At 41.3% G+C, this 21937-nt stretch overlaps 1 protein-coding gene across 3 annotated transcripts in view; it reads right to left on the reverse strand.

Moving 5' to 3' along the window:
* hmcn1 (hemicentin 1) overlaps window positions 1–18903 on the reverse strand; it is a 90479-nt gene extending 71576 nt beyond the window's left edge. For all 3 annotated transcript variants that reach the window (XM_080886978.1, XM_080886979.1, XM_080886977.1), the window contains exon 1: window positions 18106–18903. In XM_080886978.1, the coding sequence (XP_080743104.1) occupies window positions 18106–18400 (295 nt within the window). In that variant the 5' untranslated portion in view covers window positions 18401–18903. The remainder of the gene's footprint in view (window positions 1–18105) is intronic.
* Window positions 18904–21937: the final 3034 nt, after the last annotated feature.

The raw sequence follows: 21937 nt of genomic DNA on the forward strand, positions 1-21937 counted from the left end.
GGTTTTTTGCATTGCATGATCTGACATTAGGTAGAATTTGCTGGGACATCCACTTTTGGAAAGACTGTGGCACCGTGTTAACTCCAAAACATGCTTTTACAGAGTCGGTCACAATTGCTGATGATTGTTGCATAAAATGTACCTGGCTGCTATTTACCCTCTGAATTCTTCTGGAAGCAGTTTTTACTAGTTTTTTTTTAAGTCATTGTTCACACAAGATTTGTCTGTTAAATGACATAAAGAGGCCTGTCTCATAAAAGCTGGAGCTTTACCACATGGTGACAACATGACCAGATTACTTTGTTGTGTCCATTAATAAGCTGCTAAGCATCTTCTTGATCTTCTCAAGTCAAATTGTGTAACTTCAGCCATCGCAACTGTGCTGTGGAAAGAGACTGAGGGGCTGCAAAAAAGACACACACACACGCACACACTATAACCAAATTGCAACCCTGTCACTAAAACCACATTTTTAGTCTCAAAATACCTTCAAACTTGTGGGGATCGGAATTGTGTCCCCATAAGGGCATTTGGTCCCCACAAGTAGAGTAAATGTCCAATGTTTGGGCCCCACAAAGATATGTAAACACAGACACACTCACACACACGCACACACTGGTCCCCTTGTTGAAGAGAGGACAATTACAAAAGACGTTTGAAAACAGATACAGTTTTGCAACAGTCCTCAACTCTGCTGAATGGTTAGCAGAGTCACACTCCCTGCTCAGTTCTGCTCCTGACTCAAATGAGTTCAAATTTAAATATTCATATTTTGCCTGAGATGATGATCCATTATCTACTCTGCATTTACAGCTGCCATCACCTTGCACTCCTTCTCGAAACACAGCCCACAGGCACTTTCAATTTCAATAACAATATTCACAAAGAAGCAAGAAGTAATTTTTCCAAACGACTCAGATTTTGGCATCACTGTAACTCCTGAAGGTGGAGCGAAGGAACATTTGCAGTGATCAGAGACGCTTTTTAAAAACTAACATGGAAATGTTTCTGGCTGCTCTGAAGGGAACATGGATCTCCAGCCAAACTTTTCATAGAAGGAAAAGTTGACATCTCTTTCCTTATGGGAGAAGTTCCCGTAGCTGTTGTAAGTATTCTTTAGCATTGAATATGGTGCCCTTTAGCACCGCTGCCCTCTTTGCCGTGGCTGTAGAGTGGAAAACCATAATACTCGTGACATCTAAGCAACATGAGACATAAAAGATTCAACTCTTCAAGCTCTTCTAGTTTAATTAGCTCTGAATTTTACATGTCAGGATGATGCTGCCACTCCTGTTTGTCATTACTTTTCTCTTTAAATGTGTGTTTGTCTACATTTGGAAGCCTGAAAGAGAAACTGTGTGCTTTTCCAATACCAAATAGCCAAATACCTTCTTTGATGCAAAGGCACACTTGTTAGGGGTCAAGTGCTTTGACCCGGGGCATCCTTAAGAGGAGTTAAGAAAAGACATATTATTAGTGCCATTATTTCAAAAGGACATTTTTCTTGGGGGGGGTCATAGAAATAGTTTCATATGTGAAACTTCCTACTTATTTAGTATTTTATGAATTTTAAATAAAATTGGACAACAAAAGGAATCACAGTAATCCCAATTCTATACCTTCATGTGCAAGGGAAACATAACCTTTGGTTTCCACAGAGGAAATAGCTTCTCAGTGATGAACCCATAAAGGCTATGGATGCAGCCAACCGAATGAGCTCAAAGTGAAAAAAAGTCTGACAAACAGGCAACAAAAGAGAAAAAATGGCCGCCAAAAACTAAACAAAAAGGTGTTTTTTGGTGGCGTTAATGTGGTAGTTCTGCTCACTGTTGACAAAAGGGAACTAGAGATAAATAACTAAAACGAGACACTCCAGCCTTCATATGAGCATTCTGGAGCACTGACCTGTATTGCCTGCTCTAAAAAGCATCCATCTGCAAACCACATGCAAGCTCGAACACTTACAGAAGTCTTAATGGGATGGGCAACTGTCCAAAGGCAAACTCACTTTTACCTCCTCTGACATTCAGGCTTGAAGTAATTTGCAAGGAATCACAGAAGCATTTACTGTGCAGTGAGCTTATCTCGCTGTACACCAGCAGCAACAAGGAATTTCAAAGCCAGCGCATGGGAAATTCTGAGGAAAGCTGCGTTATGACTGAAAATTGTCAGAACTGTACAATTTAGAGCTAATTGCTAATGAGTTATGACCATGATGTCATATAATTGTTTGGTTCAAAGGTTTAAAGTTCTCTGTTTGCCACAGTGAGGAGACTTTATGCAGCTTTATGCACTTTTATAGTCCACATTGGTTTTCATTTCTTTTCCACTCCTGAGGTCAAAGAAGTGGATGTTAGCTCACGATCGTACTGCTAATAAAAGCTTAACAACCAAGCCCTTAGAAATGCAGTTTCCTAACAATAAAAGACACAACATAAAGTGTATCTTCTGTTCAGGAATGCCATCGAAGGTTATGTTTACTCGGTGAACAGAACTTTTGAGATTTCAAGATTTATATTAACAACTCATTAGCACTGAGCCTATTGTTTCAAAATGAATTAGCGAGCCACAGTGTGCAGTACATGCAAAGTACTGTACAGAAGTCTTGAGCCGTCCTTCATTTATTTATATTTTCTTTCCAAGGAGCCAGATTTCTCTTTATTTTTAAAGTTGTCGTGAGCATCAGTTTTCCAGGTTTTTCTTTGGACATTGGCTGCTTTTTCAATTATTTTCACAGAAATGTTTTTGTTTGCTAAACGACTTAATTGCAGGCATAAAATAGTACCAACACAGTGATTCCCAAAAAGCTATTATCTAAAAAAACTGTCATATCTTTATCAGCAAGTAATCCAGCAAAGACCTGACGCACAGCCTGAGAGATGCGTCTGGATCCATCTACTGTTTCCTCAAGCAGCATCAGGATTGGCCTGAATGGAAGGGTAGCTGTCAAGAAGCCATTCTTAAGGAAGGAAAATGGGGGGAAAAGAAAGTGAGGTTTGCCAAATTATACAAGAAGTGGACTGAAAGTCAGTGGCAAGAGATCTTATGGAGTAATGAATCCAAATTAGAAATGTTTGGTTCAGTTGCTGTCAGTGAGCATCCCCAAAAGCATTGGCTGATGTCGGGGATTTTGTCAAAACCGGCTGAATTATAAATGCAGAAAAGTACAGTCAAGTTGTGATGCCATCTGGAAAGCATCTGACTGGTAACAGCTTTGTTTTTCAGCATAACAATGATCCCAAACACACTTCCAGTGCAGTGAAAGCACACATGAATAGAAAAACATGCAGTGGAACCCTATCAGTCATGACCTTCCCAGAGCCTGGAGGTCAACAATACTGAGGCAGTGTGGGATCATCTTGACAGAGAAGAGTACAACATACAAAGAAGAGTTTTGGATGTCCTTCAACAAGCATGAAGACTACTTAGCTGACTAAGAGAGTTCAGACTGTGTTGAAGAATAAAGGTGGTCACACCACCTGACTTTAAAACCTGTTAGGCTAAATTATTTTTGCCTTGTATACTTTATTTCCACGTGAATCCCAACTATTTCCCATTTTTCTAGCAGGATAAAGAGAAATGAGGGTTGGCTACAGACTTTCGCACAGTACTGTATATGTTATTTTCTTAAATAATGGTCATGTAGGAGACTCTCTGTGGCTTTCTGATCCAACAAAAATCCAACAGGTTACACAACATGTAGCTGTTATAGCACTTAACAGCAGCAGAGGCTGTAAATAAACACAAATATCTGCCATTCTGCTGACTCAAAGCAAAGTCTGCCAGAATAAGAGTGGCTGTCATCTTCATTGTCAGGTTTGGAGTTTAATTCACCTAATCAGCCCCACGGGGAAATGCACAGCACGAGGCAATTACAGTGTGTCGGTGAGGAAAGTGTCCAGAAATCATACTATAAACTATACACATAACAGCAAACAGGTTTGCAGATTCTCGAGGTAACAAATCATTTACATTGAACACGGTGCATATAATGTTCCAGCAATGTTTTCTGCAACAACCCCAACGTGCACCGATCACTTCTAATAGGCATCACTAGTGCACACATGCAAACAGGACAAAACAAATAAAAAAGAAGACTAACATCCAAAAAAGAAGAAAAAAACAGAAGCGCCAAATTGTTTTCCTTCTTTGTTGTTTAAATTGGCGAGCATTACTGCGACACCAGGCGTGATATCAGCCCGAAAGACTTTACCAAACAGGAAATTGTAATCTTGAGAAAGATTAATTCCTACATTTTACTAACTTCATGTGTGTCTGTTTTAAATGGGGGGAAAGTATTGTGGAGAGGAAGTGGTTAGTTAGTCTGACAGGATAATAATGTCCATTTATTCCAAATAACATTTCATTACTTCTGGTGTTGACAGTCACGCGACTCTTTCCCTCACTGCTGCAGAGCAATAACCACACTTCAAGCACAAGCGCTAACACTTCTACTTGGTAGAAGAAGAAAAGAATAGAAAAGAACTAAATAAAATATGGCGTCTGAATTAAAAGAGACACGACTCTATCAATAAAAAGGAAAAACCTCTTCTGGTAAATTTGGCTGGTCAGGTTTTTTAGGGTCAAGTTCAATTCTAAGCAGCTCCCGCTATCTTTGAGTGATTCCCTAGAAGTCTCCTTCTGACGCCTCACTGTGCTCAATTTTATTTCCATCATGCATCTGCGACGTTTGCAGAGGGCAAACATTAACCTGGCACAATCCAGTGTTTTTCTGCAGACCATTTCACACACTCTACATCCAAAGACGATGCATTAAGTGAAGATACTGAGCAGAAGACTGCTCATTGTTGGCCCAGAGTTCTTCTTTCTGTCTTTCTGTTTCCTTTCTAATCTCTTAATCTATATCTTGTTATTCTGCATACCATCCCCAATTTACATCTAATGACTGAACGTTACCCTGAAGCAACAGAGCTGTCAGCACGCAGGATTTCAAAGTACCAAACATCAAACCTGTGACGTAAACTAAGAGAGAAGAAGCACCAGGCAGTTGTGGCCCTGCCTCTCCTGGTGATCGTTAGTCTTTGTAATTGAATGTGACTGGGGACAATGGGCCCCGAAACCACAGATATCTATTAATGGAACTGAATGATCAGACGATGCTACGCACAAATAAATAAAAACTGATGCTCACTGTGTAATCCCTCCCAGATGCACAGACCCACGAGAAGCCTGATCCAGAGTCAGTTATCCATCTGACAGGATAACATGTGCTGGAGACACAGCACAGAGGAGGATGAGACCCGAGGGTACGGCTCACAGTAATTAAACTGGGATAGCTCAGTAGGTAGAGCGGTTGCCCCATGATCGGAAGGTCAGGGGTTCGAATCCCCTGAACGGCTACCCTGAGGTACCCTTGAGCAAGGTACCATCCCTACACGCTGCTCCCCGGGCGCTGCACTGGTGGCTGCCCACTGCTTCACTGAGTGAATGGGTCAAATGCAGAGAAGAATTTCCCCACGGGGATCAATAAAAGTGTACATTATTATTATAAACGTGTCCCATGTGCATGAGCGTCTATGCAAATTTATCACTGTCATTTATGGGAATGTGTGGTATTTTTTAAGAAGTACTCAGATGAGTTGCAAGCATCCGGATCTTTCCTTAAAGCTGATGTTCTCAGAGCCCGCCCTGACCCTGTCTTCAACGCTGACCTTTGACCCCTACAGTTTGTCAGCTGTGTTCAACAACGGTCTGCAAAGCATAAACAACAGCAAGCTCCATCTGGAGCGCATTTACCTTTCTAAACTATTTCGGAATTTAATTTTGTTTTTCACTGTGCAATATAAAAGACATTTCGAGCCACGTATGCCACAGCGCTTTTTGAAACCAGATGTTACCATAACAGACTTTTTAAACTCAGTAAATAATGTTGCCGTCTCGCTATCCTCTGACTATCTGACTAAATGCTTTGTGGAAGCACAAATCTGCAATTTAGGGGTGTTTTAGATTGACTGCAATTTTATTCTTTTGTTTTCAGAATCTGGTTTGGCTTTAAAACATTCACACTTCAAGACAAATCGTATACATGTGAGTAACTCTGCAGAAAGAACAGGCTTGAGGAAAAGTACTCCACAAGAATTAAAAAGGTAAGTAGCAGTCGTTCATTAGCTGCTATTCAAATGCACTCGATTAATTCATCATCAGTAATGTGATCACATCTTTTTTTTAAAGAGAGATTATACAAACTTATATACATTGTATCATCTTATATGACATTAGATCTTTTCAAACATTTAAACTTTTCTTTTTAAACAAAAAACAAAGTAAAATATGAAAAACATCATACCTACACAAGAACAGAAAGTTAAGGAAAAACTAAGTAAATTAGAAAAAAATTAAATAAAAATAAAACAGGGAAAGGGGGTGCTTAAATCCTATGTCTACATTAAATAAGAGGAAATCACAAATCTTTTCCATTTAGTCACAGGGTGGGTAAAATGCATTGCTCTAAATACTGAGAAGGGAAGATTTCAGATATCCCACAAAGGGTGTCCACTGTGAGTGAGATCTTCTCCACTCTCAAAAATGTCCAGACAGTATTAACCCATAGTGGTGCAGATGGAGGCGTAAGAGATTTCTAAAGAAGTAAAATACAGTCTAAGAAGAAGGGAACAGAAAACCAAGACATCAGTTTGCTTGGGAGATATATTAAGAGGGATCATTGGAACTCCAAATATGCCAATTAGAGGATCTTCTTGGATCTGAATTCCAAAAACCTCTGAAAGTACGTAAAGGAAATCCCTCCAAGATTAATGCAAACTTGGACAGAAGAAAAACACATGGCTTAGGTTGCAAGAGGAGGTCACATTGGTCTATAATTGAAGGATAGATTTTTAGATAAATGAAAAATGGACTGTGTTTATTACTTTACACTGCATACAGTCCTCTAAAGCCTTTCTTTACACATGACTTCATACTGACAGAGTTCTGGTCTGATTTATGATCAAATGGTTGGTGCTCTGTATGTTTTCACTTACAAAGTGTCTGTGACTTCATCAGATCAATAGTAACGGACATAAAAGTCTCTGGATCAGGCTCTGATGAATGTTCCTTCTATCAGCTTCACCTATGAAAAACTGAAGATATTAAAAAAACTTGTGGTTATGACTCCCGTGGATGCTTTTTTATGGTCATAACAGGATTTTACAAAACCACCACGACAGCACATTAGAAAGAAGCAGCGTTCGTGAGAAGGATAAAGAAGACAAAGGTGCAGACTTGATGAGCCAGAGCAGCAAGTCTGCCTCTGTTTAGTGTCGGGGACTTTGTCTGTGACCCAGCACTTTGAGCTTATTCTGTATTTTTGAGTTTCTTATGTGAGGTTTAATTATAAATTCCTATTCAAAGGAGCTTGCAAAGAAAAGCGTCTGGACTTCTTTAAGTTACTTGAAGACGTTTCACCTCTCATCCGAGAAGCTTCTTCAGTTCTAAGGTCAAATGGTGGAGAGTCCCAGATTTAAACCCAGTGGGAGTATCCCCCCACAGAGGGACAAAGGACCCCCTGATGATCCTCTAATCACATGAGCCAAGGTGTGAAACTGGGTGTGGGTCCCAATCAGCCAGGGTTTCGGGTGAGCTCATTGTGAAACCTGGCCCCACCTTATCATGCGAATTCCTGCCCAGACCTCTACATTGGACTGAAGAAGCTTCTCGGATGAGAGGTGAAACATCTTCAAGCAACTTAAAGAAGTCCAGACGCTTTTCTTTGCAAGCTCCTTTGACTACAATGACCTGGATGACTGAGAACCTTCACAGGCATATAAGTTCCTATAAGTTTTTCTTATTTAGGGCGTAGCTGAGTTTTAGTTTAGCATCTGTCTCTTCGGTTTTGTGTCTTGTTTCTTGTCTAGTCTGTCATGTGTTTTATGTCTGTGGGTTCCATATTGTCAAGCCTGTGTTGTCATGTCTACGTCTCTCCATACTTCCTGTTGTTTTCTTGGTTTCTATCTTCAATGTGTTCAATTTTACTTTTCCCTGTGACATCATTACGCTCATTCGAATCAGCTGTGTCCCCATATGTTTCCACTTCCCTTGGTCACCTCCTGTGTGCATTCATTCTGTGTTTTCATTCGTTCCTCGTCTGGTCGTCTGCTGTGTTCATGTCATATTTCCAGGTTTTTCTATGTATCCATGGCAGTTCATGTTTTAATCTTAGTTCACCCAGTTTAGGTTATTGTTTAGTTTCACCTTTGCCTGTTGTTTCGTAATGTTTTCCAGCCTTAACTGAACGGCTTTCTTCACGTGTCTCACTGTGACAGTTAAGGCTGCAAATGCCTTTTAAGAAAGGGTGAAAACTGGCACAGGCCACAAACACATTGCTGCTTGTGATGTTTCTTGGTCTCCATTATAGAAAAGTCAAAGCACTCACAGCTGGTTGGCCTGATTTTTAAAATTTACTCTCTCTTTGCTAAATGCAGCTTCTTAATTGCAGTAATTGCATTCATTTTCTTAAAAAAAAAAACCAAAAAGTAGAAGGCTTAAGAATAAATGGCAACAACTTCAATATTAAAACCACAGAACTGCAAAGCTCATGAATAAGTATTTTATGACAGACTGTAATTACGCCTGCTCATAAGAGACCGGCGGCGTTTTCGGTTCACTATGGCTCTTTTGTTTAACGGGGGAAATTCTAATTGAGCTGAAGCAGACAGAGAAACCTCAGATGCAGCAGATCAGCGCTGTCGACCACACACAGATGCACACTCAGATGTTTGCAGCGGTGATTTCCAAACGGTGTGCCATGGCACAAAGGTTTGTCCAGCTGTGTTGCTGAAAATGTAAAACTGGCCGTGAGCTCGACATGTGCTTCTCATCAGCTTGACGTAGGATACCGTGTACCAAACCATCAGATTAAGCTCAGGCTTCACCCTAAATCCTTAATTGTGAGGTAATAACACAACATAGATGCATACTTTATAAAGGGAGAGGTCTACAAACACAGCTAGTTATGGCTAAGGTGGTCTTTGTGATATATGACTTCCCCCCAGCACAGACTGCCTAAATGCTGATGGTGAGATACATACGTAGCAAAAATCCACACAGTTAAAATCTTCTGGCTTTTCTTCTTGTAGTGAATGAGACGTCAGCCGTGGAGCTTATTATGAAACGCTTTAGCACCACCGTACACACCATAGAACAATTATACAGTGATCAGGCTTCACTGATGCAAAATAAACCACAAACTCAGCTCTCATGTTTCTGTCCATGCTCATATACTGACGCTGACTAAACTTGCTCAGGTACAGCTTCATGGTCCCACTATTATGCCATCAGCAACCTTTTACAAGCATGTAAAGACTCAATTTAAGGAGATTTAAATCTGGCAAGGTAGACAACATTTAAATAAAACAGGAAGACCATATTTTTGGCCACTCTGAGGTAAGTTAACAAGCTATAAACATAATACTGACATATTATCACTTTATAAAGTGGCTGTGGTGAGTTACTGTTCCTAATTACACATCCTGTAGATACAGAACATTTGGAGACTGGAAGTGTTTTGCACAGTACTGTGCAAAAGTCTTGAGCCAGCCCTCATTTCTTCATCTCTTGCTGAGAAAATGGGAAATGCAGTAGGTGCAGTGATTCATGGAAACACACGATACAGCAAATAAGGCAAAAGCAGAATTTGAAAGTCAGCATTTGGTGCAACCATTGTTATTTGCGAACCACATCTCTTAGGCAAGCTGTCTCGTTGTTTCTTTGGGCTGTTTTCAGGAATAGTTCTCCAGGATTCTCGAAGGACATCATCTTTGGATGTTGTTCCATCCACTGCCGTGTAACGTTCAGGTCTGGGCTCTGGGGAGGCTTCTTGACAGCCAAATCCAATGAGACCATTTCTGATGAGGCCTCAGTGAACAGTAGATGGATCAACTGAGCGGCCAGATTTATCTCTTGTGTCCTGTGCCAGGTCTTTGCTGGATTTCTTTCCTATTTCCTAAGGACATGATTTTCGATACTATTCATCCATTGTAGGTGGTTTTGTTCAACTTCCTGGTGCAGATGATTTCACGCCTGTCGAGACTGTTCTGTGATGTTTTGTGTGTGAAAGATTCAACTAAGAAATTGGAACAAATGATGTGATTGTGCACCAGGCTGCTAGTAACAAAGTGCCTGAAGACACAATTTAAAATCGGTTCTTTGCTAAGTTGTCTGGTGACGACAGATTCGTTTCATGAGTTAGGCATCGTTTTCATGCTTGGGTGATTCAGAGTTCAGCGTTAAGTAACTTAACAAACACACAAAGTGGCCAAGCCCAAGGACTGAAATGAAAATTAGTGAAAAAACTCAAAGACCTTCAGAAGGTCTGGAGAGTTTATTTGCTTTACATTTACTTATTCTGATAACCTGATTATCTGTATTATAATAAATAGACCTCACTATACCCTAATTGTATGTATACTGTCTGCATCAGAGGGATGCAACATTAAATTTGATATGAAACGCTGCACAAAACGTGGTTTATAAGAAAATCTCAGAGGAATTTGACCATTTTGTTCCACAAACTGAGGGTTTTGCTACACGTCTAAGGTTACTGTTTTCCTGTTCTGGGTCAGACATATTTATCTGACCTGTCCCTAACTCTTACCATGTGTTCTGGGTCTGAGCAGCAAGTCATCTAACTTCATTTAGGAGAGCCGAGTCCTTGAGGATATCAGGTGATTTTGATAACAGCTGCCGCTGGCTGTCTTTTCTTGGTTGGGGGCTTTTAAAGGCTTCTTTCATTTTAGCTGCCGTGTTCTGACTACATTAGTTTTTTGGTCCAAACCACACTTTCAAACGCCCCACTACACAGTCCAAATGGGTAGTTTCCAGCTGCTTGGTGCCAGCTATACCAGCTGCAGGCACACATGTATGATGTTGTATGTTGAGTATTTGCCATTCTGCATTTTTACTGCTTTATTACTCATAATAATAAGCCCAGCCTCTGCACTTTTACTGTTGCCCTTTCATTGAGGCTGTCTTTAAAACAGCATAATCAGTTGATGTCTAGACTACATTATTGAGGAAATTACTTTTCTAAGGATTGTTTTAGCTAACAAATTCATCTGATTTCATTGTTTTGCATCATACACTTAGAGTCTGGAGGACTCATTTGGAACACGTTAGATTTACTCTCATGTAGACCTGACGCCAAAGTTGAACATTCCCATGGTTTGCAATGGCATGATCTCATGTTGGCTGTGACTTCCAAGGCGGTGATTTATTATTCTTTAGTGTGTAAATTGTACACGGTACTACTGAGTGTTAGTACATTTTAGGTGCAACATCTGTAACATTTCAGTGTGGACCAAGTGAGATATTACAAGAGCAATGCGTGTCTTCCAAAATCAAGGCCTGATCAAGGCTACCATATTGTCTGCAGTTGAACAGTTCTCTCAAACATGCACAGGAGTACATGTTTGGGACACGAGTGGTATAATTTAGCTTAATACGTGATTACATAGCTCTGAATCCTTAAAACTTAAAACGTATTTCTAACTCGCAGGAGAGAAATAGCAGAAAAGGTGAGCTCACAGAGAATCATCAGTCAACTATGGAGTTCATTTCAGCACTGCAGTTTTTAATAGCAAGGGGGGGGGGGGGGGGGGGGTCACTTTCCCTAATCTCAGCCTCAGCTTTGATAAGCACTCTGTGTACCACCATTATGTGCACTACAAAGACAGAAAAAGACATTAACAGCTAGCCAGTTGCTAATCTTTTTAGCTGGTAAAGTGTCAGCTACACTATATGGACAAAAGTACTGGCCACACATTTTAATTTTTAAATTCAGGTGTCTTTGGGCCCACTGCCACAGGTGAACAAATCAAGTCTTCCCTCTTAGATATTTCACAATCAGGAAACGTTTAGGCACCGCAACAACTTGGACACAAGTATAGATAACTTGTTATTAATCTCCGTCTCTCTTCCACAGCATGTCTTCATCCTGTCTTCCTTCTCTCATCCCAACCAATCACATCAGATGGCCCCGCCCCTCCCTGAGCCTGGTTCTGTCGGAGGTTTCTTCCTGTTAAAAGGGAGTTTTTCCTTCCCACTGTCGCCAAAGTGCTTGTTCATAGGGGATGATTGTTGGGTTTTCTCTGTATCTACTATTGTAGAGTCTACCTTACAATATAAAGCGCCTTGAGGTGACTGTTGTGTGATTTGGCGCTGTATAAATAAAATAAAATTGAAGTGAAGTGACAGACCATGTAAAATTACATCATTTTCATTCCTTGCACCTGGCTGTTCTCAGAGGAATATTTTTTGTGTTTGTTACCACTGACCTATGAATTATTCAAACATACACAAGACACTTAACTCAGGGGATGAACCAGCAGCCTCGCACAAAAGACACAAATTTGTTTCCCATTTCTTTAGTTGAATCTACAAAAATATTAACGATCACAGTATTTTACATCAACATAGTGATTCTCAAAAGCTGTTAGCTGAAAACTTGACGCGTTTGGGTGTGTTGCTGGGTCCTGAGAGATGCATCTGGGCCTCGAGCTCCTCCATGTACAGTCCACCAAGGCATCATCAGAAATGGTTTCAGTAAGGAGGTTAGCTTTTAAGAAGCCGCTCTTAATGAAGGGAAAAAAGGCGGAGATGTGCCAAGAACAAGGCAAGAACAAGAACTGGACTGAAAATCAATACTAAAGAAACATCGAAAGAGGCACAGCAGTGAGAGTCTTCAGCCATGGAGGCACGGTGGAGGCTCCGTCATGTTTGGCACTGCTTCATTCATGCTGTTGGGGATTTAGTCAAAGGGTTGCAGTGAGACTTTTAATCCAATACCATCTGGATAGCATCTGAGTGACAGCACCTTCATATTTCAGCATGACAATGATCCCAAAACCAGCATCAAAAACATACCTGGATAGAAAAGCAGTGGAACACGATCGGCCCCTGATCCGTCCTTCCCAGAGCCCAGATCGAAACATTACTGAAACAGTGGGCTCATCAGGACACAGAGCAGAACAAAAGGCAGCCAACAGCCAAAGCTTTGTCCTTCAAGAAGCCTGGAGCACGTTTCCTAAAGACTACTTGAAGAAATGACAAGAAAGCTTTCCTAAGAGTGTTCAGACTGTCTCTAAGAATAAACGTGATCATACCAAATATTGACTTTCAAGCTTTCTAGACTTGTGCAAACTCTGTTTTTGCCTTATATGCTGTAATTCTATGTATGTTTGAGCATTTCAGTAAAACGCCTATTTCTGATTTTACTGGAAAAAGAAAAAGAAAAGGGATGGCTCAAGACTTTTACACAATATTTTACGTCTGGTCATGATAGTCACAAGCTAACCCGTCAACTTACTTAACAATGTAATTATACAGAAGTGCAAGCTCACACATTTTTCACTGTCCAGCACCGCTCCTTCCCAGATGATGACGTGTGTGGAAAATCTTTTATATGAAATTGTTTCACCACTGCTTTCTGTTTCAGGTTCATGTCTTGACAGCCAGACACTTATCCAAAAAACACAAACAAGAGCAGAGCTACAAAAGGTCAAAGGGATACTGGCAGGAGCCCAGACAGTGATGTCAAAGAGTCTAGAAGGTCACAAGGACATTGAACCTCGGGTTGATGAGCCTCCAGTGGAGATTAGAAAACAAGTTCACACAGCAGAGAGAGAAAAATGTTTGACAAATACTTCACGAATGGGCCACTTACTACGCATGGGGTTATGTGGGCCAGTGGATCCTAAGGTCATCTAGATGTGACTGTTTTTTTAAAAGGCAAGAAGATCCTTGAACCTTAGGATCTGTAAAGCTGTCGAAGTTTTAAACATAAAGGATAAAGTGTGACGCGGTTTTCTGTAGCAGTCTTCGGGGATGAGCGTCCAAGATGAAAGAAGTCGCTCAGTGACAACTGGAAACCTTCCACTCGTGTGTCGTGAGTTGAACCCACTGAACTACGAGCACCTTGGGCCACGTCATGAGGTGCAGCCCTAAAAGTTAATACCTATTTTAATACTCCGCATCCATTAAAACATAAAACTCACAGACACAGTTTCAGTCTGCCACACTTTTCTCTCCTCCTCTATTTTCTCCCGAACCTCCACCTCTCTCTTTTGGCATTCCTGCCTAATAGCATCATTACTGACTCTGTCCAGCTAAACGCCGGCTGCGCGTAATCTCACACGGGCGGGGCAATTCAGACAAAAAAAAGCTACTCTGGAAGGAAGGAAACAAAGGGACGAGGGGTAGAAAAGGACGCGAACGCCAGCATGGAGGGCTCTGTGATAACGGCCTTTGATCTTGCAGAGAAGGCAGAAGCTATTCCATCATCTCCTCCCATCACTCCGCACTCCTTTGGTCGATCTCCTTCTAACTTAGATAACTTGGATGGAAATTTTTAGCAAGGAAGGCCAACAACTTACTGGAACCAACCCCGAGATCTCGCAGCTGAAACACAAAGAACGTGCAGAATAAAACAAGCAAAACTCCAAGAAACACGTCGGTGGTTTGTTCCATTTTCAAAACCTTCACGCTGATGTCACGCAGGCATGAGTCAGTAAAATCTGTCCATCTTTCATCCTTTCTCTGTTTGGACTTTAGCTTCCACAAACACATTCATTGTAGGGAGACAAAAGACATTACGGTGATTAATGATACTCTCTGCCTAACGTAGATCTTTTTAAGTCTTTATCATATATTTTCAGAGTAGATCAAAGAACCCTAAGTCACAATGGCAACCCTACTCTAGCTCATCTATCTTTAAAATAGAAAAAGTGTTAGGTTTAGGTGTTAACTATCAGTTTTAAGGATAACGGTGTTTCATCCACACTCAATGAAAGTGTAGTCATTTTCACTATATCCTCAGTCCTACTGGAAGTGTGTCGACACCATCAAAACCAGCAACAATGCAAGATAGGACTGGTAGAGCATTACCGCAGATCATAGACGTCACTGACCGCAAAGGGTTTGCAAACAAATATTAAACCCGATTATGCTGTTGTGTACATTTTTGCAAGTTTATTTAAGTCCTCTAAAGTGGAAGACGGTGCTACCCCCAAACGCCTTAGACACCCTCCATTAAGCTGGAGTGTGCACTACAACATAGTGTCAAGGTTTAAAGGCTCTCTGACTTTCCTGGGCACGTTAGGAACCAGGTGCTGGGTTTGGATCCGTCTTAACCTTGGACGGTTAAACATTAACATGAGCAAGCGTCAGACACTCACAAACACATCCTCTCACAGCGAGGTAGTAGCTACATGGACGTGTGTGTATGTAAGGATGCCAACAGGGCCATGCAGACAGATAAGTGTCTACCATTTTATTTCCTGTCATTGTCATGCAGTGTTTGTTTCTTTAATTGAAACAATGCACAAACTGGCATTAGTCTTGGGCTAGAGGCCACGTTTCGTAGCTCGGGAAGAACGGAAGCATCGTGAAATGAGTTTAATTGTCTGTAAACTATCAAATAAATGTTCCAGAAGTGCAGCGAGTCTGTTTGCAACGCACCTTTGGCTTCTCTGCATGAGCCTGAAGTCCTTATTGACAGATTGATCGTCAGACTGCAGCCAGAGAAGCGAGATGTTCGTGTTTGTAGCTGTCCAGGACTCTTCTGTACAGCCACTTCTCTCATTAAGCGAATGCCCATTTCAAGAGTAATGACATATTGTATTGTTAAGAACACAGGCAGACTTCAGCGGTAAACACACAGCCCTTGCACTGTGGTAAAATGACTTGTGAAGGATCCTGTGCCTTTCTTTCTTTCTCTGCCTGCAGGATGGAGGAAAGGGGGGAGGCTTCCTGACTGATCTTCCCACACAGGCCTGACCCCAATATCCAGGCATCCTCCTGACTCTTTAGCTTCACACACGTTCAGGCAAGCACGCACAGACACAAAGATTGCAAACACACTCTCTTGTTTACAGTGTCGGATTGCAGTGTAAATAAAAAGGGAAGCTCTGATTTAAAAGCAGCCAAGTCAAACAGGAGGGACTGCGTTATTGCACCACGTTGGATGCAAAGCAGAGAAAATGGATCCACGGCACAATGAAGCAAACCCTTAATAAAACAAAACCGACTCTCTCCGAGGAGCTGGGATTTTGTTGGAAAAGGACAAAAAGTGGGAGAGAGACGGGGTCAGAACATTTGGCAAAATGCTCTGCTACCCCTGCTTGCAGTGCGCTGCAGTAATCATTCCTCTATTCCGCCGGGGGTGTCGGAGCACACATCCTGACATCCTCGTAAACACTTTAAGAAGCAGACAAACGTCACAAACACAGAGAGGAGTCGACGCTGGAGCGCTCAATCGAGCTGTTGTGTTTCACTACCAAAGGATAATCTTATAATCACTTCTCAATGAAGTCAACATTTCCTCTAAATTAAACCCTTCAGTTACACAAACAGGTTAAAACCGCAGCATTCTTTCACTACTGTCTCTCTGTCCAAGAGCATCGCTAATCACCTAAGATTTACTTTCCCCACAGAGGCACGCACTAATGAATTCATCATTTGTAAGATTTGTGTATACTGTGCATTTTTTCCTCCTTGAATATAATTATTATTCTAGGCACAGAGCAGACTGAAACAATGATTGAAGAAATGTGCTTCATGAGAATTTGTGACATGCTGAAACTGAAAAGAGAAAAAAAACATCTGGAATAGGAATCTGTGTCTTCACCTCACAGATCACCTCCGTCTATTCATCTTTTCTTTCCATCCTTCAGATCCTGGAATGTTTGTTGCTCCGAGTGCATTTAGAAAAAATGTAGGTACTCTACATACAACATTAAAATACGAAAGCATTGTGTTTCATGCACTTTGTGAAGTAATATTCACGAAGCACATTTTGCAGAATGCTACGTATGGAAACTAAACATTAAATGCATGCAACAGCATGTCTTCATCCTGTCTTCCTTCTCTCACCCCAACCAGTCGCAGCAGATGGCCCCGCCCCTCCCTGAGCCTGGTTCTGCCGGAGGTTTCTTCCTGTTAAAAGGGAGTTTTTCCTTCCCGCTGTCGCCAAAATGCTTGCTCACAGGGGGTCATGTGATTGTTGGGTTTTTCTCTGTGTGTAGGGTCTACCTTACAATATAAAGCGCCTTGAGGCGACTGTTGCTGTGATTTGACGCTGTATAAATAAAGTTGAATTGAATTGTGGTACACTTAAATGCTGGTGAAAAGTAACCATTGAGCCTCCTTGTTTTGAATGAAATAATCACGAAAGGGGCTTCCACTCGCTGGGCCCACGTCCTCATTTTAGTTTTGACAGCGTTCTAGTAGGTAAAGGTGATGCTTGGACATGAATTGAGCTGCGGTTTGGGGACTGGTGACAGTCTAGCAGATCCTCATGCACTAAATAGAAGTGAAGAAGTTAAAGAATTGAGAACAAGGAGGGAGGGTGGGGCAGGTAAACGAGAATGAACAGCTTGCAGAACTGAGGGAACCTATATAGATGACAATCGGAAAGAGCGTGTTTGGAGGCGTGGTCCCGCTCCTGAAATTCCGATACATAATCTCCAATTAAAGAGACAAAGGTGAGTCAACATTACCACCCAAATATTCAAACCCTAAATGATGACTTTAATCTGCTGTTGTTCAATAAGACCAATAAGACTGATGTCCTCAGTCTTACATTACTCTTCACAAGGACTCCGTTCTTGTCAGATGTGTGTGTTGAATATTTGGAAATGTTTTATCTTGTATGACCCCCCCCCCCCCCCCCCCTCCCCATGCACCTCTGAAGACTAATACTAGCCAGGGATACTGTTTGACTGCCCAATAAAATACAGCCTAGGCATTACTTTTCAGAATGAGAGAGCACCCACGAGTGATGATAATCATCAAGCTGCACTGCAAACCTAAAGCCACACAGTAACCCTGGCGGAATGCTAATGATACAGTGACCGCCAGGCTGAACATCTGTGCGAGATGAAATGCCCCAGAAGTGCCTCCCGTGGAGGTGTGAGGAGGTTAAGGCAGTCAGACGGCGGCCTGTGAGCAAACTATCACATTTGTCACACCTCTGTCTGCTTTTGTTTAGACTGCGAAGAGTAAGCACCAAATCATCACATTTAAAGAGAAGAAAAACAAGAAAAAAGAAGCAGAATTGACCTAATCAAACCATCTCTTCGTCTCTTATTACATTACCTGGGTCGTGAAAGGGCACCAGGGCAAAGTTATACAAAGGTCTCTTCGGTCTGCTCAGGGATGTCTCCAAAATCTTGGATGCGCCCTCTATCACTTGGACCAAGTCGTCGTACATGGAGCCGGTCACATCAAAGACGAACGCCAGGGTGGATGCGCCCTCCGGGATGTCCTCCTTTACGGCCCCCGTGTTTGCGTCTTGCCCTGCGGCCAGCGCCACTGAGAGGACGAGCGGAAGCCACATCAGTGATCCAGGAGTCTTCTCTGTCATTGTTTCACGATATTTTGTTTTCGCCATTGGGAAACTCAGAGTGAGTCTCGAGATAGAGGCAGAGACATCTGGCTCTCACCAAAAAGTTTTGAAAATTTATAAGAGTTGATCAAATTCCCAGCATCAGCGAAAGAAACACGGGAATCTCCCGGTGCAGCTTTCGAGCGCCTACTTTTTGGTTCTCCTGCAGTCTGTTGTTTCCTCTCAACGCTCAAGCTTAACTTCTGTTCCCAGCAGCTGTGGCAGCCCCTGTTCCCTCAGATCTGCAGAGTCAGAGCCCCTGTTCAGCTCTGTCATACAAAGACCACCTCTCAGCTGGCCAGAAAGTCTCCAAGGCGCAGACTACTTCCCATGCACAATAGCAGCGCTATGATTGGACAAGATGTTTTGGGTGAGTTCCTTTACTTCAGCAACGACACAAAAGTACCACAGTACGATTATTTCTTAAAAGCTGTCGTTATAATTCATTTTTGACAGATTCTTTTTAAATACCGGTGTAAGCTTTGACGCCGGGGCATGAACTGGACATGCCTGGGACGCTCACCTAAAGTGAAACGAGCTGAAATAAATGAAGGTCTGCAGTATTGGGGATTTTGAGCACTACTGCCATCTAGCGACTGCAACTTGGCTTTTACACAAATTTTGTGTTAACCCAGTTGTGTTAAAGGTTTTTAATAAAAGGCCCATTTAATTTAAAAAAAAATAGTAATAATAATAATTTAAAAAAAAAACCCTCATTGTCAGTATCAAAACTGAAGATCGTTTTGCATGGAAAGAAAATCAAATGTTTATCAGAAGTTTTTATTGTGACATTAACGGCAGAAAAATGACTGCAAAAGTAATTTTAATTTGCTCTTATTTAAGATGAGAAGAACTTTATTTATCCCGAGGGAAATTCTTTTGTCATAAACATGCTCAATGCAGCAAGAGGAAAAGTTAGTGCAGAAAAAATAAAATAGCATAATTATCAGCGCGAGTAATTATGACAAGTGACATGTTAGAATCAGAATCAGAAAGGGTTTTATTGCCAAATGTTGAGCAGGTTTACAACATTAGGAAATTGCTGCGGTGCTTCAGTGCAAACATACTGTCATAAATTACGCTAAAATAGACATGAAAATAAAAATAAGAATAAGAATTAAAAGTGCAATGAATAAAAGAGTAGCAGCATGTAATGGGGGAATGAAAAAAACATTCAACATACAGATGAGTAATAATATTGCACAATCTGTGGGAATAAAATGCATTCATATTAATCCTATAGGATTAATATAATAAAGTCACCTACAGAGTGATGAAGAGTTGTACAGTCTCATAGCCACTGGTAGGAAGGATTTCCTGTGGCGGTCAGTTCTGCATTTAGAGGCGATGAGTCTTTGTGCTCCGATGGCTCCTGGGATGAGAGGGATGGTCTATGATGCTGAGAAGCTATTTTAATATTCTCCTCTCAGACACCTCCACCAGGTTCTCCAGTCGGACACCCGGGACAGAACCAGCCAGCTTGTTCAGCATCAGCTGTCTTCACCCCACTGCCCCAGCACACAGCTGCAAAGAACACAGCACTCTCTACCACAGAGTGATAGAGCATGGTCAGCATTTTCCTACAAACATTGAAAGACCTGAGCCGCCTCAGTAGGAAAAGCTGGCTCTGCCCTTTTTTGAAGACAGCGTCTGTGTCCAGTTTACAGCCAGTGTGTACCCCCAGGTACCGTTAGTCCTCAACTACCTCCATGTCAGCCACTCTGATGAGTTCTTCATGTACATCTGAAAAAACAAGCCAGGACCCTTACTGCAAACTTTAATCAGTTTTGAGTGTTCACCAAGTTATAGTTATTATTATTATTATTATTATGAAGGAAGGCTCAGAGGAGGCTGGAGACAGTTACCATCATGGGCTCATCTGGTCAGGATGAGAATGAACAGTCATCAATCACTTGCAGGTTTCTCGTTTTATTGAATAATCAGCATTAAAGGAAAGACACGCATGAACTGCTAACTCTGAAAGGAAACAAAGTGTGATTTAAGTAAGTCAGTAAGTTAAAATAATGCATGAACTCTGGAGCCTCAAACAGAAACTCATCTCAGCTGCCGCCCCATGTGGGAGTGAAGAAAAAGAGAGCTGTAGGTGAGTGCGGTCCTTATATAACAGGTGACAGGTGAGTGCAATCAAGGGCAAGCCCCACACCCAATCAACGGTGAGGAAAAGAAACAAGGTGCATCTGGTGAGGTGAGTGTGCTGAAAGGTGAGTCTTTACAACACTTATTATTATTATTGGATTAAGATGCCAAACATCAGTTATTTACTTGCATTCTTAAACAGAAAATTAATTACTGAGTTGTCAGATAAGTCATGTAATGAATTTTAAGTTTTAAAAGGTTTTGGCAGATTTCAATAATGTTTGTGTTTTTTATGACAAGTGATCGAATAAATCTCTTAAGCAATAAATATCACACCTGTTTTCTTTCTAACATGTCAAATGTGTTTTGATGAATGTTTAGACAGTTTTGATTCATATCGAAATGAAACTAATTCATTTGTTTACTCTTGATGTTGAAGTTCTTGAGACTTTCAGATGGATCAAACTTCAGTTGGTGCACTCATGATATTACTATCTGGAAATAAAGACCTCTGAGAGTCTCCATTACAGGTTTACATTTCTGTTTCACCACTGCGATGCTCATAAGTTTTATTTTAGTTTCTAGCTTCAGTCCCAGGCCAACAACCTTTAAACCATTTTGCCCATTAAGGGCCAGAACTGTGTGAGATATCAGGTGTAAAAGGATCACAATGTCTTTAAAAGTGGAAACTTTTTTATCAATGGCAACAGTAAATGATTACCTTGTTTGGCCACTAGGTGGAGCTAGTCAGCCACAGACGTCCTGCCTTTTTTCTTTCTTTTTGCTTTTTTGTAAATTTAACCAAAAAAGGGGCGGGAGGGGGTGATTAGTACTGTAAACAGTGTCGCTGATTACAAACAACAGAACGTTTATAGCATATATCAAAAATAAATGTAGCTCTTAAAATGATGGGAGACATTAATCGCCTGTCTTTTCCAAGGATAATTTCACGAGGTCTTTAGCGGAGGATGTGGGTGGAAAGTTACACGGAAAAATTCAAATAAGAATCCAAACCTCTCTAACCAAGATTTGCTAAAACCATGTAGGAGGAGAGCAGCTGCCTGTGAGAATTTTGCATGGCAAACAAACAGGGAGGTTAAAGCTATTTGAAAATGCACTGGGTACAGAGAAATGTGTCTGCAAGGCAGTGATTATACAACACATTTCTCTGTATATATAAATCACATCTTAAAGGGGATCGTTAGCACATTCCAATTTCACAGCTTTCTAGCAATATGATCAACCTATCACAAAACAATCTGCAGAAGTAAACGTGTTGGCACACTGTGAATTTACACTCCTTCATTCCCTGGAAACAAGTGTATCTACTATTTAACACACAAGAGCTGTGTTGCAAGCACTGACATGTGCTATGACTTGCTTTTAAGGTAAACACCACATTAGGTTAGCTGATAGGGCCATGACAAACAGCTGAACGTTGTTTAA

The sequence above is a fragment of the Rhamphochromis sp. 'chilingali' genome, assembly GCF_963969265.1.
Source record: "Rhamphochromis sp. 'chilingali' genome assembly, chromosome: 7".
In the NCBI taxonomy this organism is placed as follows: domain Eukaryota; kingdom Metazoa; phylum Chordata; class Actinopteri; order Cichliformes; family Cichlidae; genus Rhamphochromis; species Rhamphochromis sp. 'chilingali'.